The sequence below is a fragment of the Alosa sapidissima genome, chromosome 19 (assembly GCF_018492685.1).
Source record: "Alosa sapidissima isolate fAloSap1 chromosome 19, fAloSap1.pri, whole genome shotgun sequence".
Lineage (NCBI taxonomy): Eukaryota > Metazoa > Chordata > Actinopteri > Clupeiformes > Clupeidae > Alosa > Alosa sapidissima.
In genome coordinates, this window is record NC_055975.1 from 5307680 (window position 1) to 5328899 (window position 21220).

Here is a 21220-nt window from a genome sequence, read left to right on the forward strand (position 1 = left end):
TTTCATTGAATTCTGCTTTGGGAACAATTTAGCATCAAGGATGCATATCTTTACTGCAATGAAAGCAATTTGGAGAGTGCTGCATCCCTCTGGAGACAATGTAATATAATACGGAACTTTAAAAGATCCAAAGGACAAAACATTGAAAAGTCATGACCAAAACCACCATCGCAACATTGGTCAGGTGGATTGTACAAGAGCAAATTCTCAGTTCTTATTCCAGACGTCCACCACTGGAACTAGAGTGATCTGCCACTAGAGGGAGGACTGATTGACTCTCCGTTGTGGGGATTTCTTCATTAGTAATCCCTACTCCATGACACTTGTCACAAGGCAGATTTATTTTTCATATAGGCGACAAACCATTTTTGTCATATAGTGACAAGTGACATTTAATGGCATAATGACAAGTAATATGATGACATGACATGTAAAATACGGCATATCGAGAGAATGTGTGCTCATTTAGCTAAATTTTACTAATTGATTGCGAACACAATTTAGTATATTTTGTGCTAATTTTACTAAATAGTGGGCTCGGTTTACTAAATTGTGGTTTCATTTTATTAAATTGTGCAGACATTTTACCATATCGTGTACAAGTTTGATTACATTGTGCGTTCATTTTACAGAAATTAAAATGGGAGCACTATTTAGCCAAATGAGCGCACTATTTAGTAAAACATGTACACTATTTAGTAATACGAACGCACATTTTCTGGATATGCACAAAGAAATATCTTGCAATGACCCCTCCAGGGTTCCGTATATAGGACCAAGCTAGACAGCCAATATTTTCACATTTAGACAACTTAGTTTAAATATTTCCATGAAAGATTAATAGGCTGAACAACTTCTTAGGAAATAAGGAGTAGGCCAACCCCTTAGAATTCAAAAAATATATATCCAAGTATTTTGATTGTCAGTTTTGACTTTACTTCACCCTTGATTTACAGTGCCTGACACAAAGGCAACAATTTTGGCATCTGTGCCATATGACTAAAGTGACACAGCCCTGATTCATCTCTACTCTGAGTTCTAAATAGAATTGTATAAATCACTACTCTCATTGCCATAGCATGTTGTGCACCACATCCATACAACGCCTCCGGGAGGTGTTACAGGTCATCCCATCGTATTCTATTTATATTTATAAAATGTACATACTGTAATTACACTTACACATAGCCATATTCTACTGCTCTTTATATTGTACTGCACACACACTAATTTTTCTACTATGTAGGCTAAATAAGTGTTGAATGTGTCAACATTTTTTTCAGTAAGTATACTTCCAATGAGAAACTTATCAGTCACAGTATTCAGGTGTGATTTTGGCCCATTCTTTTAAACAGATCTTTTAATATTGAAGATTACAGGGGTCCCTCTTGTGAATCCTGATCTTTAGTTAACTTCCAAAAAAGTCAGGGCCTTGATTTCCTTTCTCTGAAATCAATTGAGAGTTTCCTTTGCTGAATGCTTGGATCATTGTCCTGCAGGAAGGTCTAGCCATGTCTCATTCTCATCATTCTGGTGAATGGCAAGATTCTCCCAGAACAAAATGACTCCATTCATCATTCCTTCAACTGTATGAAGTCTGCCAGTACCATGAGATGAAAAACAGCCCCACACCATGATGCCTCCAACTCCAAACCTTGGTATGGTATTTTTAGGGAGATGCACAGTGCCATTTCTCCTCCAAATATGGTGTGTAGTATGACATCCAAAAAGTTCCATTTTGCTCTTGCCTACTTGACCAAAATACATTCTCTCAGTATTTCATAGGCTTGTCCAAATGTTGTGTAGCAAACTTTCAATGAGCTTCGACATGTTTTTCTTTTGTAATGTAGTCATGTGGGGTAAGCGTGCATAGAGGCCATGGCGGTGGAGTGCATTGCCTATGATTTTCTCTGTAACAATTGTACCTGCTGCCTCCAAGTCTTTCTGGAGCTTTCTCCGAGTGGTCCTTGGCTCTTGGGCTACTCTTCTGACTTCTGACTTCCTGGTCAGAAATCTTGCGAGGAGATCCTGTGCATGGCTGATGATGCAGTGATGTTCCTTCCACTTGCAGATAATGGCTCAAATACTGCTTACTGGATGATTCTGAAGTTTTGAAATGCATCTGTAACCAGTTCCATTGATATGTTTTGCAACAGTAATGTTGCAAAGGTCTTGGGAGAGCTCTTTGCTTTTACTCATTATGAAATGTTTCTTGTGTGACACCTTGGTAACGAAAAACCTTTTTATAGCCTATCAATATGTACTAACAGAGCTTATATTAATTTGCATAGATAGGAGGGATAATTACTCTCTAACTTCCAGCTCGTTTGCCATTACTTGCCTTTGTGTACTGCTTTTTCTTAGCGTGTTCAATTCTTTTTTAATATGTGTGAATTACCTAAGTTAATATTAATCTCTGGTGAAAATTTCATGCAAATAGCCTCATTGGAAGTATACTAAAAAAATGTTCACATGTTCAATGCTTATTTTCGCCGCTGTATCTGTTCATACTGAATATACATATTTATTCTGTTTTTATAATGTTACTGTAAATACACTGCATATATCTATATTATATTTACTACTCTTATAATGTTACTGCTACTACACTGCACATATTTGTGCATTTTGTTCATAGTGCATATCCATTCTGCTTTTATAAGGTGCTAATATACTACACATATATGCACTTTCTTAACTGTATATTACTGTCTGCACTGCACTATATGTCTTATGCTGTTTATACTGCGCCACCTGTCTATACTGTGTATATCACATTGCACTTTTCTGCTTTTTTCCACTTCTTGATTAGATGCAAACTGAATTTCGTTGTCTCTGTACTTGTACTCTGCACAATGACAATAAAGTTGAATCTAATCTATCTAATCTAAGCTGGCCAAACAACCACATTGATCTGGAATTAGCCATGGACAAATGGCCTGTCCCTTACAAAAATAACTGCAGTTATTGGACAGTTAATGCAGTTGCATTTTTTAATGCAGTTATACTGCACATTTTTGTAGCCTACAATAATATCGCCAATATGTCCAAAATATTGCATTTCCTGATAGGAACTGGGGGCAGCTGTGGCTTACTGGTTAGCGCTTCGGACTTGTTACTGGAGGGTTGCCGGTTCGAACCCCGACCAGTAGGCACGGCTGAAGTGCCCTTGAGCAAGGCACCTAACCCCTCACTGCTGTTGTTGCAGGCAGCTCACTGCGCCGGGTTTAGTGTGTGCTTTACTTCACTGAGTGTGTTTCACTAATTCACGGATTGGGATAAATGCAGAGACCAAATTTCCCTCACGGGATCAAAAGAGTATATATACTTATTAATTCTTCCAAAACAGCAACTTTGATACTCTGAAAACAGCTTTTTTTGACACTTTACGTAGCCCTAGTTATTTCATTAAGGGGTAGGCCAACCATGAAAATAAAGATTTATCTGACAATAAACCAAAACCATGTCCAGAACCACGACCCTGGTGTTCAGGATATTGTTATTAACCATACTATAACCATTGTCTGCAATAGGCCTACTCTTTAATTGAAATGAGCTAGGCTATTTTTCACCACTAGAGGGCGTCCAAACACAATGTTCAACAGAGCCATAAGGCTCATGTAGACTACGGCATCTAGTGGTAGTCAAGACACTACAGGCCTGTCCCTCACAGGCTCAAATTTGTAACCCATGCCATTAAAATTACAAATTTTCGTGTATACATAATATGCTGCAGCTGAACTTCTCAGGTCCTACCATGCCAGTGACGTCATTGAAACTGGCAGCGTTCTAATACTAACAAACACAATTTTGGTGTTGCTTAAAAAAGGCTACGTATTGATTTTTTTAATTATTATTTTTTGTGTCATTTATTTTTATTTATCATAATCAACACATTATCAATGTTGATTCTTTCAGTTCAGTTCATCTTTAACGTTCGTTTTCAAAACTGCAACTCACCGAGTGGTTATAACCATAACTATAGTGGTGTTCGTTGATGTTCCAAAACAAGTAGCCTAGTGTTTCTGTCGTCTTTTATTTGGCATTTTGTAAAATCCCATTGATTTCTGATGGAAGACTCATTGCACGTTGATATTGCGCCACCGTATGCTTCAGGTTCAAATACGAATCATACATTGCGCCGATATATTTGCTTTTAATAGTCAACGAACTCCACTAACCACTCGGTAAGTTGCAGTTTTGAAAACGAACGTTAAGGGTTGTTTTAGGACATGTTTGAGTAGCCTACTACAGTATGCCCATTGCCAGCCACCCTGAGAAGTGAAAAGGTGATTCAAAACGAGTCAGAAAAGTCGAGACAGTCGAGAAAATTTCGGTGTCAACCACTCTAGTTAATCTAAAACAAACCAGAAAAGGGCCTTAAAGTGCTAAAAACCGGATTTTTTCTTTAAATAATCTGATAAGTGAAGTGCTCACATGGCACTGAACTCTTCAATTTATTCCCCCATCATTTAGCTGAATTGTAACGGCTACACCTCTGCCTTTGCTAACTTAGTGGGTTAGGTTGACCTACTGTAGCACCGAAGCAATGGAAGGCAATACCATCAAATGCATTACAACCATTTGTTAAGTAAATATCTATCTTCGTCCAGAGGTGAGGAAAATGACTTGCCTTTTTCATGCATCTCCTTTGTCCATCTCCTGTGTTCGGTGAATGTCATTTGAAATCACTCTTCAAGTTGTGATGTGATTAGAAAATGCATAAATTAACCTTCATAGTTATTTTCAATTGACTCATTAAGTTCATATTTTTTAAATGAAGAAAGACAGTGAGTGCTTCTGGTTTCTCTCTTCAAATAAACTAGGGCTGCAGCTATGAGTCTTTTTGGAATTGAGTATTCTAGTGATTATTTCATTGAGTAACAAAATATTTAATGTATTTATTTGGTAAAATATATTTTGCTTTAAGTGCAAATTGATTAATATGCACAATAAATGTCAAGCTGTAAACTAGCCCTAGTCACTTAAAAGTAACCTTTCCTACCAAATAACCTAATTTACAAAAAAAGCTGCTGTTTTCACAGTGCAGTTATTCTACAATACAGTGCAGTACTTAAGTATTTTCATGTTTAAAATACAGAATTTAATTATTTTGAGTTACTCGAGTAATCAATTCAGCCCTAACTTCTCCAGTTGTTGTGGATATTGTGTTACCTATTTCAATCACAACTAAAACAATTATCATGTGTTACCAAGCTGGACCTAAATTGATTCCGAGTCTGAACTATCTGAGCTAGATGAAGTTATTATGTTAGGAATGTGTTAGGTTCAATTCACGGTTAATAGAAAATGAAATTGGTTCATGCATAACACTGCTTTTGAAATTGTATCCTTAAAATTATTATCTTTTATGATTCCTTTTAGGAGTATTTGTGATGCACACCACACCACTACTCACTACTCTGTGAAGTGCTCCTGACCTTCAGGAGGAACAAGGATCAACTGGAGGTCAACCTGGGAAGAGGATATTTGAAGCTGTTGCTGCCACTGAATAGCGCAACCCTGTTGTAAGAATTTTGCTTTCATACTCATCTTTCATATGCCTTGTTCACTTTCAGCAGCTTAAACACGTTTTGGATGAAAACTTCTTATTCCACTGCTTGGCTGGATTTCCCATTGTCCTACGTAATTCCACAGAATGACCATTAAAATTGTTATTTGAAAACGTATGAGGTAGATCCAATTTTTTCTATCACACTTGTATATTAATTCCTGGGGGGGGGGGGGGGTGTATACCATGTCTCAGTGTTCTTAATTGTGTGTTTTTTTTTAGTGGTTAGGATAGCCAAATGTTACTTTCCATTATTTTTATTTATGCTCCATACAGAAAGGACTCGAGCTGGAAGTCAAGTGTGCCGATCTTGGCAGACCTGTGCCACTGTGAGAGCTGACATCTCTTCACAGCAAGAACATTGATTGGTGCAGAGCTGAAGCATCACACATAAAGGAGCACACAATCACCTTTAGAGGTTTACCTCTGGTCGCTCCATAGACTTCTGAAAATGACATGGGGACACTGGTCCTGGTGTTAAGATGTAAAACTCCCATGATTTCATTTCGTCTTTGGAAATGTAGTCGCCGACTGCAATTGCTTGAAAATCGTATGGTGTAAGCCCACCATAAGGCTTTTGAAAGGATAAATCATGAAAAAATATTTTCAAAAGTGCTCTGTAGAAGGGCCCCAAGATGCATACTTGGAATACTAATTTTCTGTTATGCCCATCAGACAATGCATCTTAAATGTGGTAGTGCTCTACCCTTTCATGTAGGTACCTAGATGGTGTAGTGCCAGTCCTCTATTTGTGTTCTCTACATGAGTTGCAATCCTCAGAAACATTATATGTGAGTTTGTGTTGCCTGGACAAACCTGAAAAGTGTCTTAGAGGCCTTAACCAGCCCTAAAAAGAGCTGTTTGTGGTAATCATCCAGGCTTAGAAAACACTGGCTAGAGCAGTGATCCTCACTATTTTTTTTTCACAAGAGCCACATTGGCAGTGCAAAATCAAAAGGAGAGACACTTTTACGACAACATACTAAGTCACATTTGCAAATGTGCGTTTCTGCATATAAATTGGACATCCCACAAAAAAGAAATAACACAGCCAATACATTTTCATTTAAGACCAGATTTACTTTAATACTGGGATAAGTGGAAGCTGGCATGCATGTCCTTGACTTTCTTCATGCTGTATTTTTAGTATTAGTAGTAGCATGTTTGACAATACCCTCTTTAGGAGGCACCATTAAGGCTTAATAACTTCCTTTCACCTTCATTACTGTATTTGGGTGAAGGGGGAAGTATAATTTAGATGTTTGTGTTTTTGTAGTGCAGTATTGTATGTTTATAAATCACATTTGAAAAAATGTAGTGACTGTTACCACATACAGTGGGTCCCATTTAGAAGTGGCCACTTCATTCGTGCTTTCCGTGAGTCATGCACCTGCGTGAAATATATTACAACTTATCGCCACAAGGTGTCAGTTTAAGTCTGCTGTAGCATTTGTAAACAGGGCAGCAGATTGCATTCAAAGGCGTTGCAGTGGCAGTGAGATACTGTAAGCAGAACGAAACTTAAGATCACCTTGTTGAAGTCATACAGTAGACTAGGCTAAATCAGAGCCTACTTTTGTTTTTATCAAGCTGGGGTCAGAGGTGATGGCCTTTGGCGAACAGTTTAGGCAGGTTTAGGCCTACTCAAAATGAGTAAAACCAAATTTGGCGAAATCTTGCCAAAGCTACCATGCGAGCCACCAATTATTGCTTGACGAGCAACTGTACTGTAGATTGATTTACTGATTATGTGTTTGTTAGATACATTGATCATGTATGTACATCCCCCCCCCCCTCCCCCATTTACTACTGCTATAAGAATGTTCACATGGCCATGCTGATCAAAATCATTGTCATTTTACAAATTCGTAAGAATTTGTCCTGAAACTCCCCAGATTAATGTTGAGCTTGTTTAAATGGTCTGTTTATTTGTCTATTATTTTGTTTTCATAAGTGAAAAGTGAAAGTAGTTTTGGAATTACAGCATGTCTCAGTGCACCATAAGGTGTCAAGCAGTGTTTAACAAATGTTTGTGATAAATGTGTAGTAATGTTGTTTTTGTAAAAACTGTAAAGTAATAAAATGTGTTTGAGTTATTGGTTTGCTCTGTAAATATTGTCAAAAGCATCTATGAAAAACCATGACCTTTAGGCTACTTGCATACACTTACAAACAACTATACAAAATGGTAGGAACCACTAAAACTCTCGAAATTTAGTTTGATTGTATGGTGATATTGGCTGTTTTGTAAGAATTAAAATCACTATACTATTAAAATGCTATAGCCTACACAATTGAATTTGCCATGTTAAACTGGTATAGCATTCAGGATGTGTGCTTGCTTATATCCATTCAGACTTGCTAGGATGTGTTAAATCAAATCGTTAGCTATGTGCGAAGTGCTGCTGTGATGTCAAATGACAGTCTTTTGAAGGTAAGATGATGGTAATCAGCCAGCACATAATATTTCTAAACCTAGCAGATGACGTAGGCTATACTGGAATAAAGCGTATTTTAGACATACAGATTTCCAGCAGATGTAGAACTAAAATGCATCTTGACGGTGCAGCAGCGCCGACATTTGTAAGATCAAAATAAGACGTTCTAAATGGAACGCGATCATATTTAAGACATTAAGATCTCCAGAAGATGTATAACTATTACACACACTGACAGTGAGATGCCGCCGCTGTTTGTAAGATTAAAATAAGACGTTCTAAATGGAACGCGATGTAATTAAGCTGTTCAGATCTTGGTGTCTATAGGAGCATACAATCGCGTAGTACAGCCGTAGCTGGTTTTAAGTCTACCACGTGCAGTTAAGTTTTTATGGCTTATACCGCAATTGTCAATGGAGAAATTGCATTGAATTTTTACATCCGGCATCGGCTGTGGGCGGGACTGTGCAGCTCTCTTTGCCACTGACATCTCTCATTCACAGCCAATGAGAGCCAGGTTTGTCCGTCCGTCGTGACGATGGTTCATGACGCATAGCCTACGCCTCTCACCTAGTGCTAGGAAGTTTCGGCAGAGGTTTCGGCAATCAGCAAAGCGCTGGGTGGCTGAGACAACTACTCTGAAGATAGTCTTACTAGCTGGGGACACTGGGCAGAGTTGTATTTTGACTGTAACGCTAGGCTACTTGTGGCCAGCAACGACTACCTGACTTCGTGACACCTAGTCAACTACACAGAGAAGGCTAACTTATCTCTCCTAGAAACATTCTAAGCCAGAGCGTTGTCTTTGAGCTACAGACAGAGAAGCCTGACGTTAACGTTAAACCAAAGTAGCTAGCTAGCTGTCCAGCCAAACTCGGCTCATCATACCATAGATTTGTTAATATGGGGTCCAGAGCGTCGTCATTACTCCGAGAGGAGGACATCGAAGAAATCAAAAAGGAGACTGGATGTAAGTCCCTGTTTCTGTGTAACGTTAGACGTTATGTGTTTGCAACCATTGATCATGTATGTTAGCTGGATGCTAGCTGACAAGTTAGCTAGTCAGTCATTTCTCTTGATGTTGCGCAAGGATTTCTAGCAGCTAGTTAGGGAATGCAATACAGTGAATCTGAAGCAAATATGGTGCTCGGTTCGTTGTCTTTGAGTTCATGGAACATATTTAACGTTAATGCGAATAATACGTAAAGCAGTGCACGTTTGTCATCTCAAACAGTGACGTTAAACGTAACTTTTAGGTGTGAGTGAAGGTGAGTTAGCCAGCTAACGTTTGCTAAATGGCCAGATATCGTCGGCTATCTCACCCGCAGCAACATTGCTGTTAACATAAGCAACTGATAACTGCGCAGCATTAACAGTTACACATTGAGACCAATGTTACGTTACCTTTATCATATGACCCCCTTTATGATCAAAGTTACCCTCGCAGTAAGCATATTCAGTAACTCTTAACGTTAAGTGGTGTCAAAATCAGAGTGCATTTACCTCGAACATGGTCATTTGGATGTTCTTACATGGATTGATTAAAGAATGGCACTACTAAGATAGCGTTCATGTGGTCAACAGACTGAAACATTATGCAAATTATATGTAGGGGATACTGATCGTACCGTGTTTTGTGCCTCAGGACTGTTTGTTATCAGTTGTGTTGCTCGAGAACGGCTGGTCCTGTAGTTGGAGGCTTCAGACATGGCAATCCCCGTAGCTTTAGCTTTTATGGCCTCCTTACACCAAACATCTCTGAGAAGATTTGGGAAGGATTCTTGAAAGGTTGGAGTCTTTTAACTATTGCCCCTCATTCAAACTTTACTAAAAAGACCACAATCTTACAAGACTCTTTCCCAAATCTGGTCAAAGTTGTTTGGTGTAAGGAGGCCCTTGCAATACAGTCATACTAAGGCTCACAGTAATGTAATGGGCTTCGATGAGAGTTGATTTGAGGCTGAAGGTCAGTGCCCTGGACTTGCGGTAGAAAAGCTTTGAACGACTGAAAACTACACTTCCTCAGCATGTTAAAAATAAAAGTTGTGGTGACGTTAGTGTTGTGGCATCAGTCTTAGCTTTTCCTATGGCCACTGACTGACAAACAACTTCCCCTATGTTCTGTCTAGTTTGAATGATGGCTAATGTTATAGTTCTAGGGTCTAGGGGCCTTGTCAATCCTTTCATTGTTTTCTTCTGATGTTAAACTGCCCTACAGCCCTATAAAAGTGCCCAACATTGACATGCACTCTCAACTCAAGTCTGTTATCTTCAATGTTTCATCAAATGTTGTGATTGTGCTGTAACTCATTTCCCTAGGAGAGTGTGTGAGGGAGATGTAGAAATGTATTGAATCAACTGCTTTGACAGTGTTAGAGTGATGGGGGGGGGAGGGGGAAGAGCAAGAACAAGTGAGTTTTCTGATCTCCCAGGTCAAATTTCCACCTCGGGGACCGGACTAACCTGTTGAAATTCCATGGCTGAGAATTAACTATTCTGACCCCTCCCCGTTCAGACCCTTGAGGGAAGGCAGTTAATCTTACCCTTACCTTACAATTTCATCCCATGTAGCATTTTGAAATCACCTTTCATCTTGAAACTTAATTGCAATGGGAAAACTCTGCTTCATCCAAATAATCTCTTTCTCTATACCTCTTCTTTCTTTTACAGTCTCCCATAGTCAGATCACACGTCTCTATAGCCGATTCCACAGCCTAGATAAAGGAGAAAATGGAGCGCTCAGGTATGCTATGCATCCCCCTGCATTCACCCACAACACTGAACTTCTTGCCCTGTCATCAAGCAGACACATGAGAAAACCCTGAACTACCGACAATCCCCTTCCTCAATTACACCTTACATATCACACACTCACTACCTCTTTACCAAGTGTCTGTGCCCTTGACAGTTACACTCCGAAATGCCTTACAGAAACAGAATGTCTGACATATGGATGAAGCCATATGACTCAACTCTGTGAAATAGTGTCCCATGAACTCGTATAGTCATGCTTCTCTATCTAAGTGTAGGCTTACATTCAGGGTTGTGCAACAATATGGTGGCCAGTTTGAAATAAGAACTAGCTGAGCATGAACAGTGGAGTTTGCACTAGCTTTTGGTAATGGTAGATGAAGAGGGTAGTTTCAGCTGGAGTGTGAGCTTCCTGAGGTTGTCCGAGTAGAGTAAGTTCTTGTGCCACATTTAGCCTGCCTGGACATTTGTAGCCTATTTGTCATACTTTTGTTCATTATTACCCAGTCTGGCTCCAAAGGAACCATTTGGTGTCAATGTTTTACATGTCAAACCTGACTCCTGTGAGCTGCTGTCAGCCATAGAAACTGTAGACGTGTGGCATGTTTCTGCTTTACTTGCTAGGAGTGTAAAAGGTTAGGCGCTAGAAATGCCAGCATGCTCTCCTGCCTATGTTTAACTCATTGAGTGCCAAAAACATAATATTACGTTTTTCCTTACCATGCGTTGAGTGCCAAAAACGTAATATTACGTTTTTAGCTTCTTTTTTTTTAATTACGAAACTAGACACTCTAACACACCTTATATGTGATTTTGGGAACTCTGTGATTAATGGAAATGAAATATATGACGATCGAAAACTCATGAAAACGCACAATCTGGACATTTTATCTGGACATTTTATCATAACTCGGTTGCCGCTTTGGGTCGAATCAGTGACGCATGCACATCAGGTCAAAACCAGGCCATTTTCGTGGGTCTATCACTAGGTAGCAGTCTCGCCAGGTCTCGCTGATCACTTCGCGGAAATTTTACACAAGTAAGTAACAGGCAACACTTCATGAAAGACGTTATATCTCCATTTCTAGAAAAAAAACTGTGATTTTGATGAAAACTAGCCACTGTTTAGCTTGGGATTTCTCAGGAACAGAGGCGTGTAGAAATACACGGTTTGCACCCACCGAGAGCTTAGTCTCACCTTTTAAACGTGCCATTGTATGTGTTCATAGCTATAACACAGAATATGCTGTGGCTGTACAAAAATCATCAACAATGGTCTAGATTGCTGGCACTCTAGGACAAAGCTCCCGAAAACAGCTTGGCATTCAATGAGTTAATTTGGAAATGAATACAGTGCCTAACGTTTCTTTGTCAGACTGTTTTCTGAGGGTGAAACCTTAATCTAGGGGATTGTCTTGTGCTTTGATGGATGCAGATATGTAATAGCGTGACTTGTGTGACTGAATTGCCCAAACAAAACCTCTATTCAGTTGAGATCCAGTGTTTAGGGAACTTGAGTGATGTCAAGTTGGAAGCATCAAGTTTGTTTATATGAATTTAACCATTGTCTTGTATGTTCTTTTGTCCAAAGTTCAAAGTTTTGTTTGAGTTGGTTATAGCATTTTAAGCACTGTTTAAACCCTTTGATCATCTTGTGAACATTCATCAGAGCATAACTAGAGGGATAGACCCATCTAGTTAGACTATTAGTGACCCATCTAGTTAGACTATTAGTGTTATGGACTTTATATTACATTACATTACATACATATACATTTTTTGTCCGTGGATATTAATCTCTGTTGGCCTAGAAAGAACCTGACTTGAAACATTATTAAGACCGTTAGTGTACAGAGCAGTGAAGGAATATTCAGTTTCTGCATGATGCTTGATGTATTGATGTTTATATTATGGGCATGGCAGTCTACGGGACAAACAGATCAGGATAAGTTTGTTTTGAGTCACAACAGGAAGATATTTCCTTTGAAACACCTGAGATCTCACTGTCCCCTCTAGTGTTTCTATGTTAAACATTGAGCTGGTGCCACTACCGTCACTAAAGAGGAAGTGCTATTCAAGGGAACATGGTGCAGCTCTTGTGTGGCGTGTTTGATATTCATGCCAGAGTGACTCAGCGTAATCATTCATTAGTTGCCACAACATTGTCTCAGGAGCTGGGTTCCTTCTTTGTTTCTGTTCCCTAGTCAGGGGTAACTGGTTAAACCGCGTAGGGATGTAACAGTACACAAAAATTACGATTTGGTACATACCTTAGTGTTGAAGTCACGGTTTGGTTACATTTTGATACAGTTAGCATGTAAGTACTGCTAGCCTAATATTCATTTATAATATATCTGATGCTCAACACATATATGCAGGAATAGTATTCTGAAAAGGGGTCATGTTTTTTTGGGAGTAATTAACTAAACTAACATGGTCTGCCACTTAGTATGTGGGAAACATGGAATTTAAAACATGATCCACATGCACAAAAGCCTGCTTGACTGCATTCAGTATATTCAGTACACATCTGTATTGAACATAACGTCTTGTACCTAAACGGTTCGGTAAGAATACGTATACCTTTACATGATTACATGCCACAGACTTGTATGTTCACCCACTAACTCTCTGATAAATCTCACATTCTCATTTTCTGTCCCTCAGCCGCGAAGACTTCCAAAGGATCCCTGAGTTGGCGATTAATCCTCTAGGTGACCGCATAATCAATGCCTTCTTTCCAGAGGGGTGAGTGTTCAAAGGTTTCCATAGAGGCCCAGATCTCGTCATCTATAGAGAAAAGTGTGGTTACATTTAAAGTGTAGTAGTTTGATTGTCATGAATAACACTGCAACTATGAAGATATGAAGAGGTCTGCAGAAATAACAAGATGAAGTGTTGACCCAATGAGTTGCCTTAGACAACCACATGATAGTTCTCAATGCCATTGGAAATACTGAGGATTTAGCTGTTCACTTTCTGCTGAACTTAGAATACCCTGGAAAAAGGCCTCACTCCGTAGCCTTACAGAACTGAGGCCCGGAGGTCTGTGGCTTGTTCCATTTGGGCGTTTTGTTTATTAGTTTTTGACCGTCCTGGCTGTGTCGTCTTTGAAGCCCAATACATTTCGAGACGACGTGCCCTCAAGCGTATCATTACTCTCCCAGAAAAATCCGGCCTGTAGGCGGGTTAATTGTAGCCATTGCGTCTAATGGTTTATGGTGTTTACGCGGTTCTCCCTCTTTCTTGTTTTGTTTGGTTTGGAGGAACCTTAATTTAGAGTATGGATTTCTGTAGCAGTGCCAAATAACAGCAAACCATACACAGACAAACACAAACACACACACAAAAACATAAACCACCTCAAGGTGAAAATTGGCACAGCTGTATGTCTGCATGCCATCAGTCTCACTGTCAGCTGCACTTCAAGTAGGGTTGACAGCCTATCTTGGCAGACCCCGAGCCGTAAACCACGTTGTCCTTGCCTCTTCATCCGCTGCTTAAATCAAGGCGCGTGCTGACAGTGGTCGCGTCTCTAATTTGAGCATGCAACCGTGTACTTTTCCAAACGCTCAGGTTCCAGCTGAGCACAGCTTAAGAGATGCATGTGCGCCTCAGGCCCAAACGCAAGAGATTTGTTGTTTGCTTGGCGATACTGAAATGTGAGCGCGGTTCCAGTTCTGTCCTTGGCCGGTCTGGCTGAAGCATGAGTCATTGCTGATGAGGAGAATCTCTCAGATGGATGAGGTTTTCCCTACGGAGGTGCACACGGCACTTGACAAGGGAGTCTGCCAGGTCTGCCTCTTGATCTGAAGAGAGCAAGGGGAGATAAACAGCTGTCTGAAAATGCATTAGATGCGTCACACAAATCACTGTTTATGTCTGCTGTGAAGACGCACATTGATGTTTTCAGAGCGAGTGGCTGTTATTGAGAGGCAGCGATGGTCATTGTCATTGCTCTGTTTGTCCCTCAGCGAGGACCAGGTGAACTTCCGCGGCTTCATGCGCACGCTGGCTCACTTCCGGCCCGTGGAGGACAACGAGAAGAACAAGGACCCGGACGCTGGAGAGCCCCTCAACAGCAGGAGCAATAAGCTGCTCTGTGAGTTTTGCATTTGTGTCACACCAAAACCTGCTCCTGTCCAGTACCTTTCTACCCACACAGACTCACTGGTATTACCTGGCGAACTGGTTTATTTCATTAGATTGTGCTTAACATCTCTGGTATTCTCACCTCTTGCAGCATCCATGTCCCCTCTTAACGAGGACCGCTGTCAAATTCGTCCTTGGTCTTAAGTTTCAAAACAAACCACACTGACTACTTGCCTAATGTGCTCTTTCTAATCTTTCTCTTTCCTTCTCGCTCTTGCACTCTCTCTCTCTCTCTCTCCCCCTATTGCAGTTGCTTTCCGGTTGTATGATCTGGACCGAGATGACAAAATCTCCAGAGATGAGCTCTTACAGGTGAGAGTATTTCCTTCTTATACTAAGCAGAATTGGCAATCAAGGTCTAAATCCATCCATCAAGGATGTGGGAAAGAGTGAGGCTTTTGTTTTCGGAACAAAGACCTCACACCTGCCAGGTCACCTGAGACCAAGCTGTCGATTTGTAATTAAGTGTGCTTGCTGAAAGCAGCACACTTATTGTTCTTCTTAAGTTTTATTATTCCCGTCTCCCTAATTTTTTGTCAGCTCTAGCGCCTAGGCCCTTTGAGACAAAGACGCTCGAGAAGATGACGTAAAGTGGGCGTGTCATTTGTCCTCCATATTGGATTAAATAGAAAGCGAAACTAAATTTTCACAGGTCACAAATTTGGTCCGAACTTCACGAAACTTGATGTACATGATCCTTGGACCAAGCCTCACAAAAGTTACTAGAAGGATTTTTGATTTTCGAAAGCGTTTGCCCGTCACAGCCAAACGAAATCGGCGGCGAAGCTCTGAAACAGGAAGTCGTCCATATCTCAGGAACACTGTCACATATCGATACCAAATTTTGTATTTGAACTCGGGACTCCAATGTGAGGGTGCATAAGCTAAAAAAAAAAGAAAACATTCCAGCATTTGGCAAACCACCCACCCGTATTTGGTAACTATCACCTTTCACATTCACAGTTGTACTTCTATCACAATGCCTTCCAAGTATGCACAATGTCTCTGGGCAGCCTTGCCCAATCATGAAATCCTTGCTCAGCCATGGGATAGTATGGACTTACGAACTGAAATGGTTAGGAGAACATTAGCTATTTATTGCTGACGTAGTACAGTTATTTTCACATTGACGGTATTCAAAATATATTTTTCATTATTGTTAAATATCATGATGGGAGAGTATTATTAAAAATGTTACAAGTATGCAAATTCATATGTTTACGGGCATTTAGGTTGTACTGTGTTGTTTTGTTGTAAAGACATGCAAGGCATTCTGGGCCATGTAATGAACAGTGGTCGGCAGCACTCCATACGTATTAATATGAATAGGTGTTTCTGTAAACCTAGGGACCATAAACCGCTATCTCTGTTACAAAAACGAGCTGGTAATCGCTCATTAAAGAGGGAACTATGATAAAAAGATTGTTTTCCTAAAAGCATGGAGTTGACTAAACAATAAGCAGGAAATGTTACGTTAATGTTAAATACATCTGAACGCTAGGTGGCAATGTTGTATTACATTTCACTAAATACGGTGTGAGCTTCACAAGTAAGGAAGGTGCTAATATTATGTAATTTATCATGGGAAATTATTGGAAATGTTATTTCTTGTTTATTCTAATTTCAAACCACACACATCCATTCGTAATCACACGTACACTTTTAATACCTTGAAAAGACTCTCATTTCATTTATTTGATGTTGCCTAGCAACACAGCCTTCAGAGCAAAGATTCTAGAACAGAGCTTCAGAGAGACACGTTTTGAGTTTGTGGCCAAGAACCTAAAATATCGGTTTCCATGTGTATGTGCTGGATGGTATGCGTCCTTTATGAAAGTAAGTGTTTTATACAGTTAACGTTACAGACATAATGAGTCATGTTGTAGTGGTCAACATAAATGTACCCCTTCTGTTATTAGAATGCTAAACAGAGAAGCATGCTAAGCAGAGATTTAGTATCATTAATTTCTTGTGTGGCTAGCTATAGGGATGAGATGTATGTTGCTAATTGGGATTTATGTTGTTTAGCGTAATGCCATGGTCATTTGATATGAGATGCTTGCACTCGTAACTTCGTCACTTGTAACTTTAGGACTGCTATTTTTTTTACTAACAGTAATTCACGAAGCACTTTAGCCCTAAAAGTAGCACCTAAGTCTGTGACCGCTTAAAAGAAGTGGCGAGGACTCCTAACTCCTAACGCGATGTTTTGAAATGCGTCTACTATTGTCTACAGGAGCTCCCAATCGCGAGGGAACTTGCATTGTAGGCATAACTAAGGGATACAATAACACCACCAACAACCAAAACTAGCCTACTCATTGTCAACATGTACATTAAATGTAACGTTTCATGTGAATCAAATTAAAATGTTTTCTTTGCAAACATAGGCATATGGTGACAGATTAATTTAATAATGCTGCTGTGTGAATCACGGTAAGCGCGAATGAAGTGGCCACTTCTTAATGGGACCCACTGTATGGAAGTGGGCTAAGTAAAATAGAGATGTTTCAAATAAGATAAGGTTAATCAGAATTCTACATATGCCCGCTTGACAACGGCAGAGATAGAACTGGCCTTTGGCCATAGCAACCATCCATTTAGAACGATTGGCCTTCATAGCAACCAAAGATCTGAGCTGTGTTGTAATGTGAGGCACAGTATAGAAAGGTGATGAAATATACAGAGACAGGTCAAAAAATATAGTGCAATGTAGACAGTAGTATACAGTTGATTTACAGATGGTGGTTTAGAGTAATATGAAGTATTCCTTTATTCTGAGATACATCTAAGAGAGGCTACATCAATAGGCTCTCAAAACAACCCCAGGCTCGCAATCCCCAACAGACATAAGGTCTTTATAGAGCAAATCCATATAGATTATTTGTCAAATAAACCAGTAAAACATAATTTGTGGGATGGAATAGATAACATTCACACTCATAGCTCATATTTTTTAAAATAAATCAGTTAAAAAGTATCCTGACAAACATAATTTCAATTCCTCTGTAGGTTACCTGATAGCCCAGTTTGAGAGGCGCAAGACGCGTGACATTATTTATTTTTGCAGCCAATCACTGCTGTCATTTTATTTTATTGATTTGATCTCAGTCATAGAAGCTAAGGTATGATCCAACGAACCAAAGGTAAAATCCAACAAACCGCATTCAACCCGCAAGCCAATAGTTGAATAGCCCTCTCCTAGAGCTTTTGAGATATTGCCACTGCTCCAACACTGAAAGGCACTGTTACAATGCCTGGATCAAGCCAGGTTCTGCATAGCGTATGCCACTGTCTGCTCACGTTGGTGACCGGACCAGGGCAAGCACACTTTCGCAGTTCCCGCCGGAAATGCAGTCTTGTTCTGGGTGTACTTGATTTTGGTACATTTCTTCTCATGGGAATAGTGAGTAGTTAATAGTTGATGACTCATCATTACAAGCAGACCTGGCATGATGTCACTCTGTCACAAATAGTTCACTCTGTATTTGTGTCACCACTCCTCACCTCTTGTCCCGTGCAACGACTTTTGGAGTTGGCAGCTGTGGTGAAGGTGGCTCAGCTGGAACGGTGACACATCTTATCATGTATTTACCCTTAGCTGGCAGTCTGGGGACAGAGGATTAACTGTCTGCCAGGCTTTATTTGCCATCCTCAGCTATCTGCTGTGGTAAACCCTGTTCAGCGCCTCATGGCAAACCTCTGTGGAGGGCTTCCATATCCACCCGCAAGGCTAAAGTGTTTGCTGTGAATGTATTTAGTCATAATACTAGGGTTATTGTCATAGCATAGACAGAGTGGGAAGTCTCCGCTGTCAGTAACTCTTGTGTTTATGCTTTTGCATCTTTTGCAGGTCCTTAGAATGATGGTGGGCGTGAACATTTCAGATGAGCAGCTGGGCAGTATCGCTGATAGAACCATCCAGGAAGCGGACACCAACGGAGACATGTGCATCTCCTTCAGCGAGTTCATCAAGGTGGGCCAAAGCACATTCCCACTTTGGCACCATACACCCACACCCGTTATGTTTGTCTGGCTTTTGGCTCAGCCATGTCTTTCCTGTGACCGTGACTGATAACCTCACTGATGATGTCCCTGACCTCCTCCCAGGTGTTGGAGAAGGTTGACGTGGAGCAGAAGATGAGCATCCGATTCTTGCACTAAGAGACGGCGCTGTTGACTGGATCGGATGTCACCCATGCCAGTTCAAGAAGCAACACCCAACTCCCCTTCCCACCCCTTCATCTCAGTACGCCGGGCCGCCTAAGCCCTGCAGCACATGCTTTCTGAGCGTCTGGTAGCTAGTTCTCAGTTCTTCAGACTGTCTGCCTTGCACTGCTGTGTGTGAAACAAAGGGAATACTCGCGTGCCTTGGAATTTTACTTCTTACCAACGCCATGGTTATCCCTTGCCTCGCCTTCAACCCCCGTGTGTGAACCCTTATTTATTGTAGATGATCTCCCTATCGGTCATTGGTGATTATGTAAGTGGTCCTAGCAGTGGAAAATTACCGTACATAGACTCCGTTTTTCAGTGAAACAGAAATACCTTAAAGGCTTGTATGTGTATTATCACTGTGGCAGATGTTGTGCAGGCAGAACGTTGTCTTGTCTGTCTTTTAAGGCCAAACCTATTCAGCTAGAGGAGAGGAGTTATTTATTAACAGTCAGGGAACAGCATTACTTTTGCAGAGCTGATTTGTGTCCCAGTCAGATATTTCTTGAGTTATCACTCCAGATATCTGTTCATCGAGCTAGTTTTCTTTTTGCCACTTCTGTTATAATGGCTTAAATTGCATTTGTGATCATTCTTTACATTTCATTGTTTTTTTTGCATACATGCTGCAAGGCTGGTATAGCTTCCTTTCCTTTTGCCAAGTGACTTTAAACGGTAGAGAAGGCATCAGATGGCATGAAAACAGTGGACATTTCAGCAAGTGTGTCATTGCCAGGTTTTGTACGCATCTACAGTAACCCTCCTTCCTCCAGCGTTCTCTGGTCAGAGCATTCCAGGGACTCCTGGTTCATTCTGAGGTCTGTAGATTTTAAATGAAGGGCCCATCAGTTTGAAATGGAAAAAAAAAACTAAAAATGCCATGGTCCAACTTCAATTTTGTGTCCTGAATTTATGTACAATATTATTTGAGTCCAAAGAAGTGCCATGCTACCACTCCATGCTTTTCCTTGATCACATGGTTTCACTCAGAGCCAAATGGCTGTGGTTATCAAGTTCCTTTAAGCAGGTTTGCTTCACTGCCAGACGCTTTGACTCACTACAGAGTATTCAACTCACTGCACTGTAGGTGAAATGGTTTGACCTTGGCCAGGTGTAGTCCACGATGGCAAAGTGCAGGGATCAAGGTCAGTACCACCTCATCCTGGAGAAGTGACTCTTATCTGTCAGCAGTAGATGAAAATTCTAGATTACATTTTCAGTTGAGATCAAATACCTTGTTTGTGAAAAAAAAAAAATATATACACTGTTTTTATACATATATATTAATACAGTAGTTGAACTAGATCCAGGTACTTTAACAATGGGCTGTGACCAAGTTTGAGTTGCTGGAAGTTGTCCTCTATGTATTGTGGATGAGGTCAAATGGAAAATGTAACTTTTGAAGTTACATTTATGAATTGTGTCAGCCTCTTTTAAGAAATCACCAAGACATATTTTAAATTATCAGGAGCTTTGCATTGATGCTGAAAGGGTTTGAAAAGTATTTTAAATTAATTTTATGAATCAATTGTGATTTACCAATCATACACAAATGGGAAAATGTAAAGAAATCTACTCTTAATTGTGAGGATATCACAGATGAATGGTGTAATGTTTTTGATTAAAATAAAGTACAACTGCCATACTTGTTTGGAGTGTCATGCTATTGAATGGTAGCCTGGAAAATCCAAACTCATTCACAAAGTGAATAGAGTCTGGTGACTCTCGATTGGGAAACACTTACGTTGCAACGGGCACTAACTTTGAAACCATTGGTCCAGCCTTACCAATCACGTTGATCAGAGATTCCTAACGTTACTTCACAAACTGACAATAAACAGCGTTAACAGTCAGGAAACGATGTATGTGGGCCTTTGCTGTAAATAAATCTGCATTTTTCCAACTGCAGTTTTTGACGTTTGCAGGTGTTACTGCCTTTGTCACAATAAGTTTAGGTTTTGTCTCCCCCTCTTGTTGCTGATTGGCCTGACATTTTTCTTGACCATTTCCCTGTCTGAGGGAAATGGTTATTAACTATGGTGTTCCAGACAAGATCTCCCTGAAAGAAGATCTACTAGGTGGGTGGGGCTAG

The 21220-nt window shown here is 40.2% G+C and overlaps 1 protein-coding gene across 1 annotated transcript; it reads left to right on the forward strand.

Moving 5' to 3' along the window:
- Nucleotides 1-8587: 8587 nt before the first annotated feature.
- Nucleotides 8588-20773, forward strand: chp1 (calcineurin-like EF-hand protein 1). Its single transcript, XM_042072609.1, has 7 exons — nucleotides 8588-8980; nucleotides 10681-10753; nucleotides 13429-13509; nucleotides 14736-14863; nucleotides 15164-15225; nucleotides 18767-18889; nucleotides 19024-20773. The coding sequence occupies exons 1-7, from the start codon at nucleotides 8914-8916 to the stop codon at nucleotides 19075-19077; spliced, it is 588 nt and encodes a 195-aa protein (XP_041928543.1). The 5' UTR covers nucleotides 8588-8913; the 3' UTR covers nucleotides 19078-20773.
- Nucleotides 20774-21220: the final 447 nt, after the last annotated feature.

Coding starts and splice junctions, on each gene's coding strand:
- chp1 (XM_042072609.1), top strand. CDS start 8,914: ATGGGGTCCAGAGCGTCGTCATTACTCCGAGAGGAGGACATCGAAGAA. Junction 8,981..10,680: donor AATCAAAAAGGAGACTGGAT/GTAAGTCCCTGT, acceptor TTTCTTTTACAG/TCTCCCATAGTCAGATCACA. Junction 13,510..14,735: donor AATGCCTTCTTTCCAGAGGG/GTGAGTGTTCAA, acceptor TTTGTCCCTCAG/CGAGGACCAGGTGAACTTCC.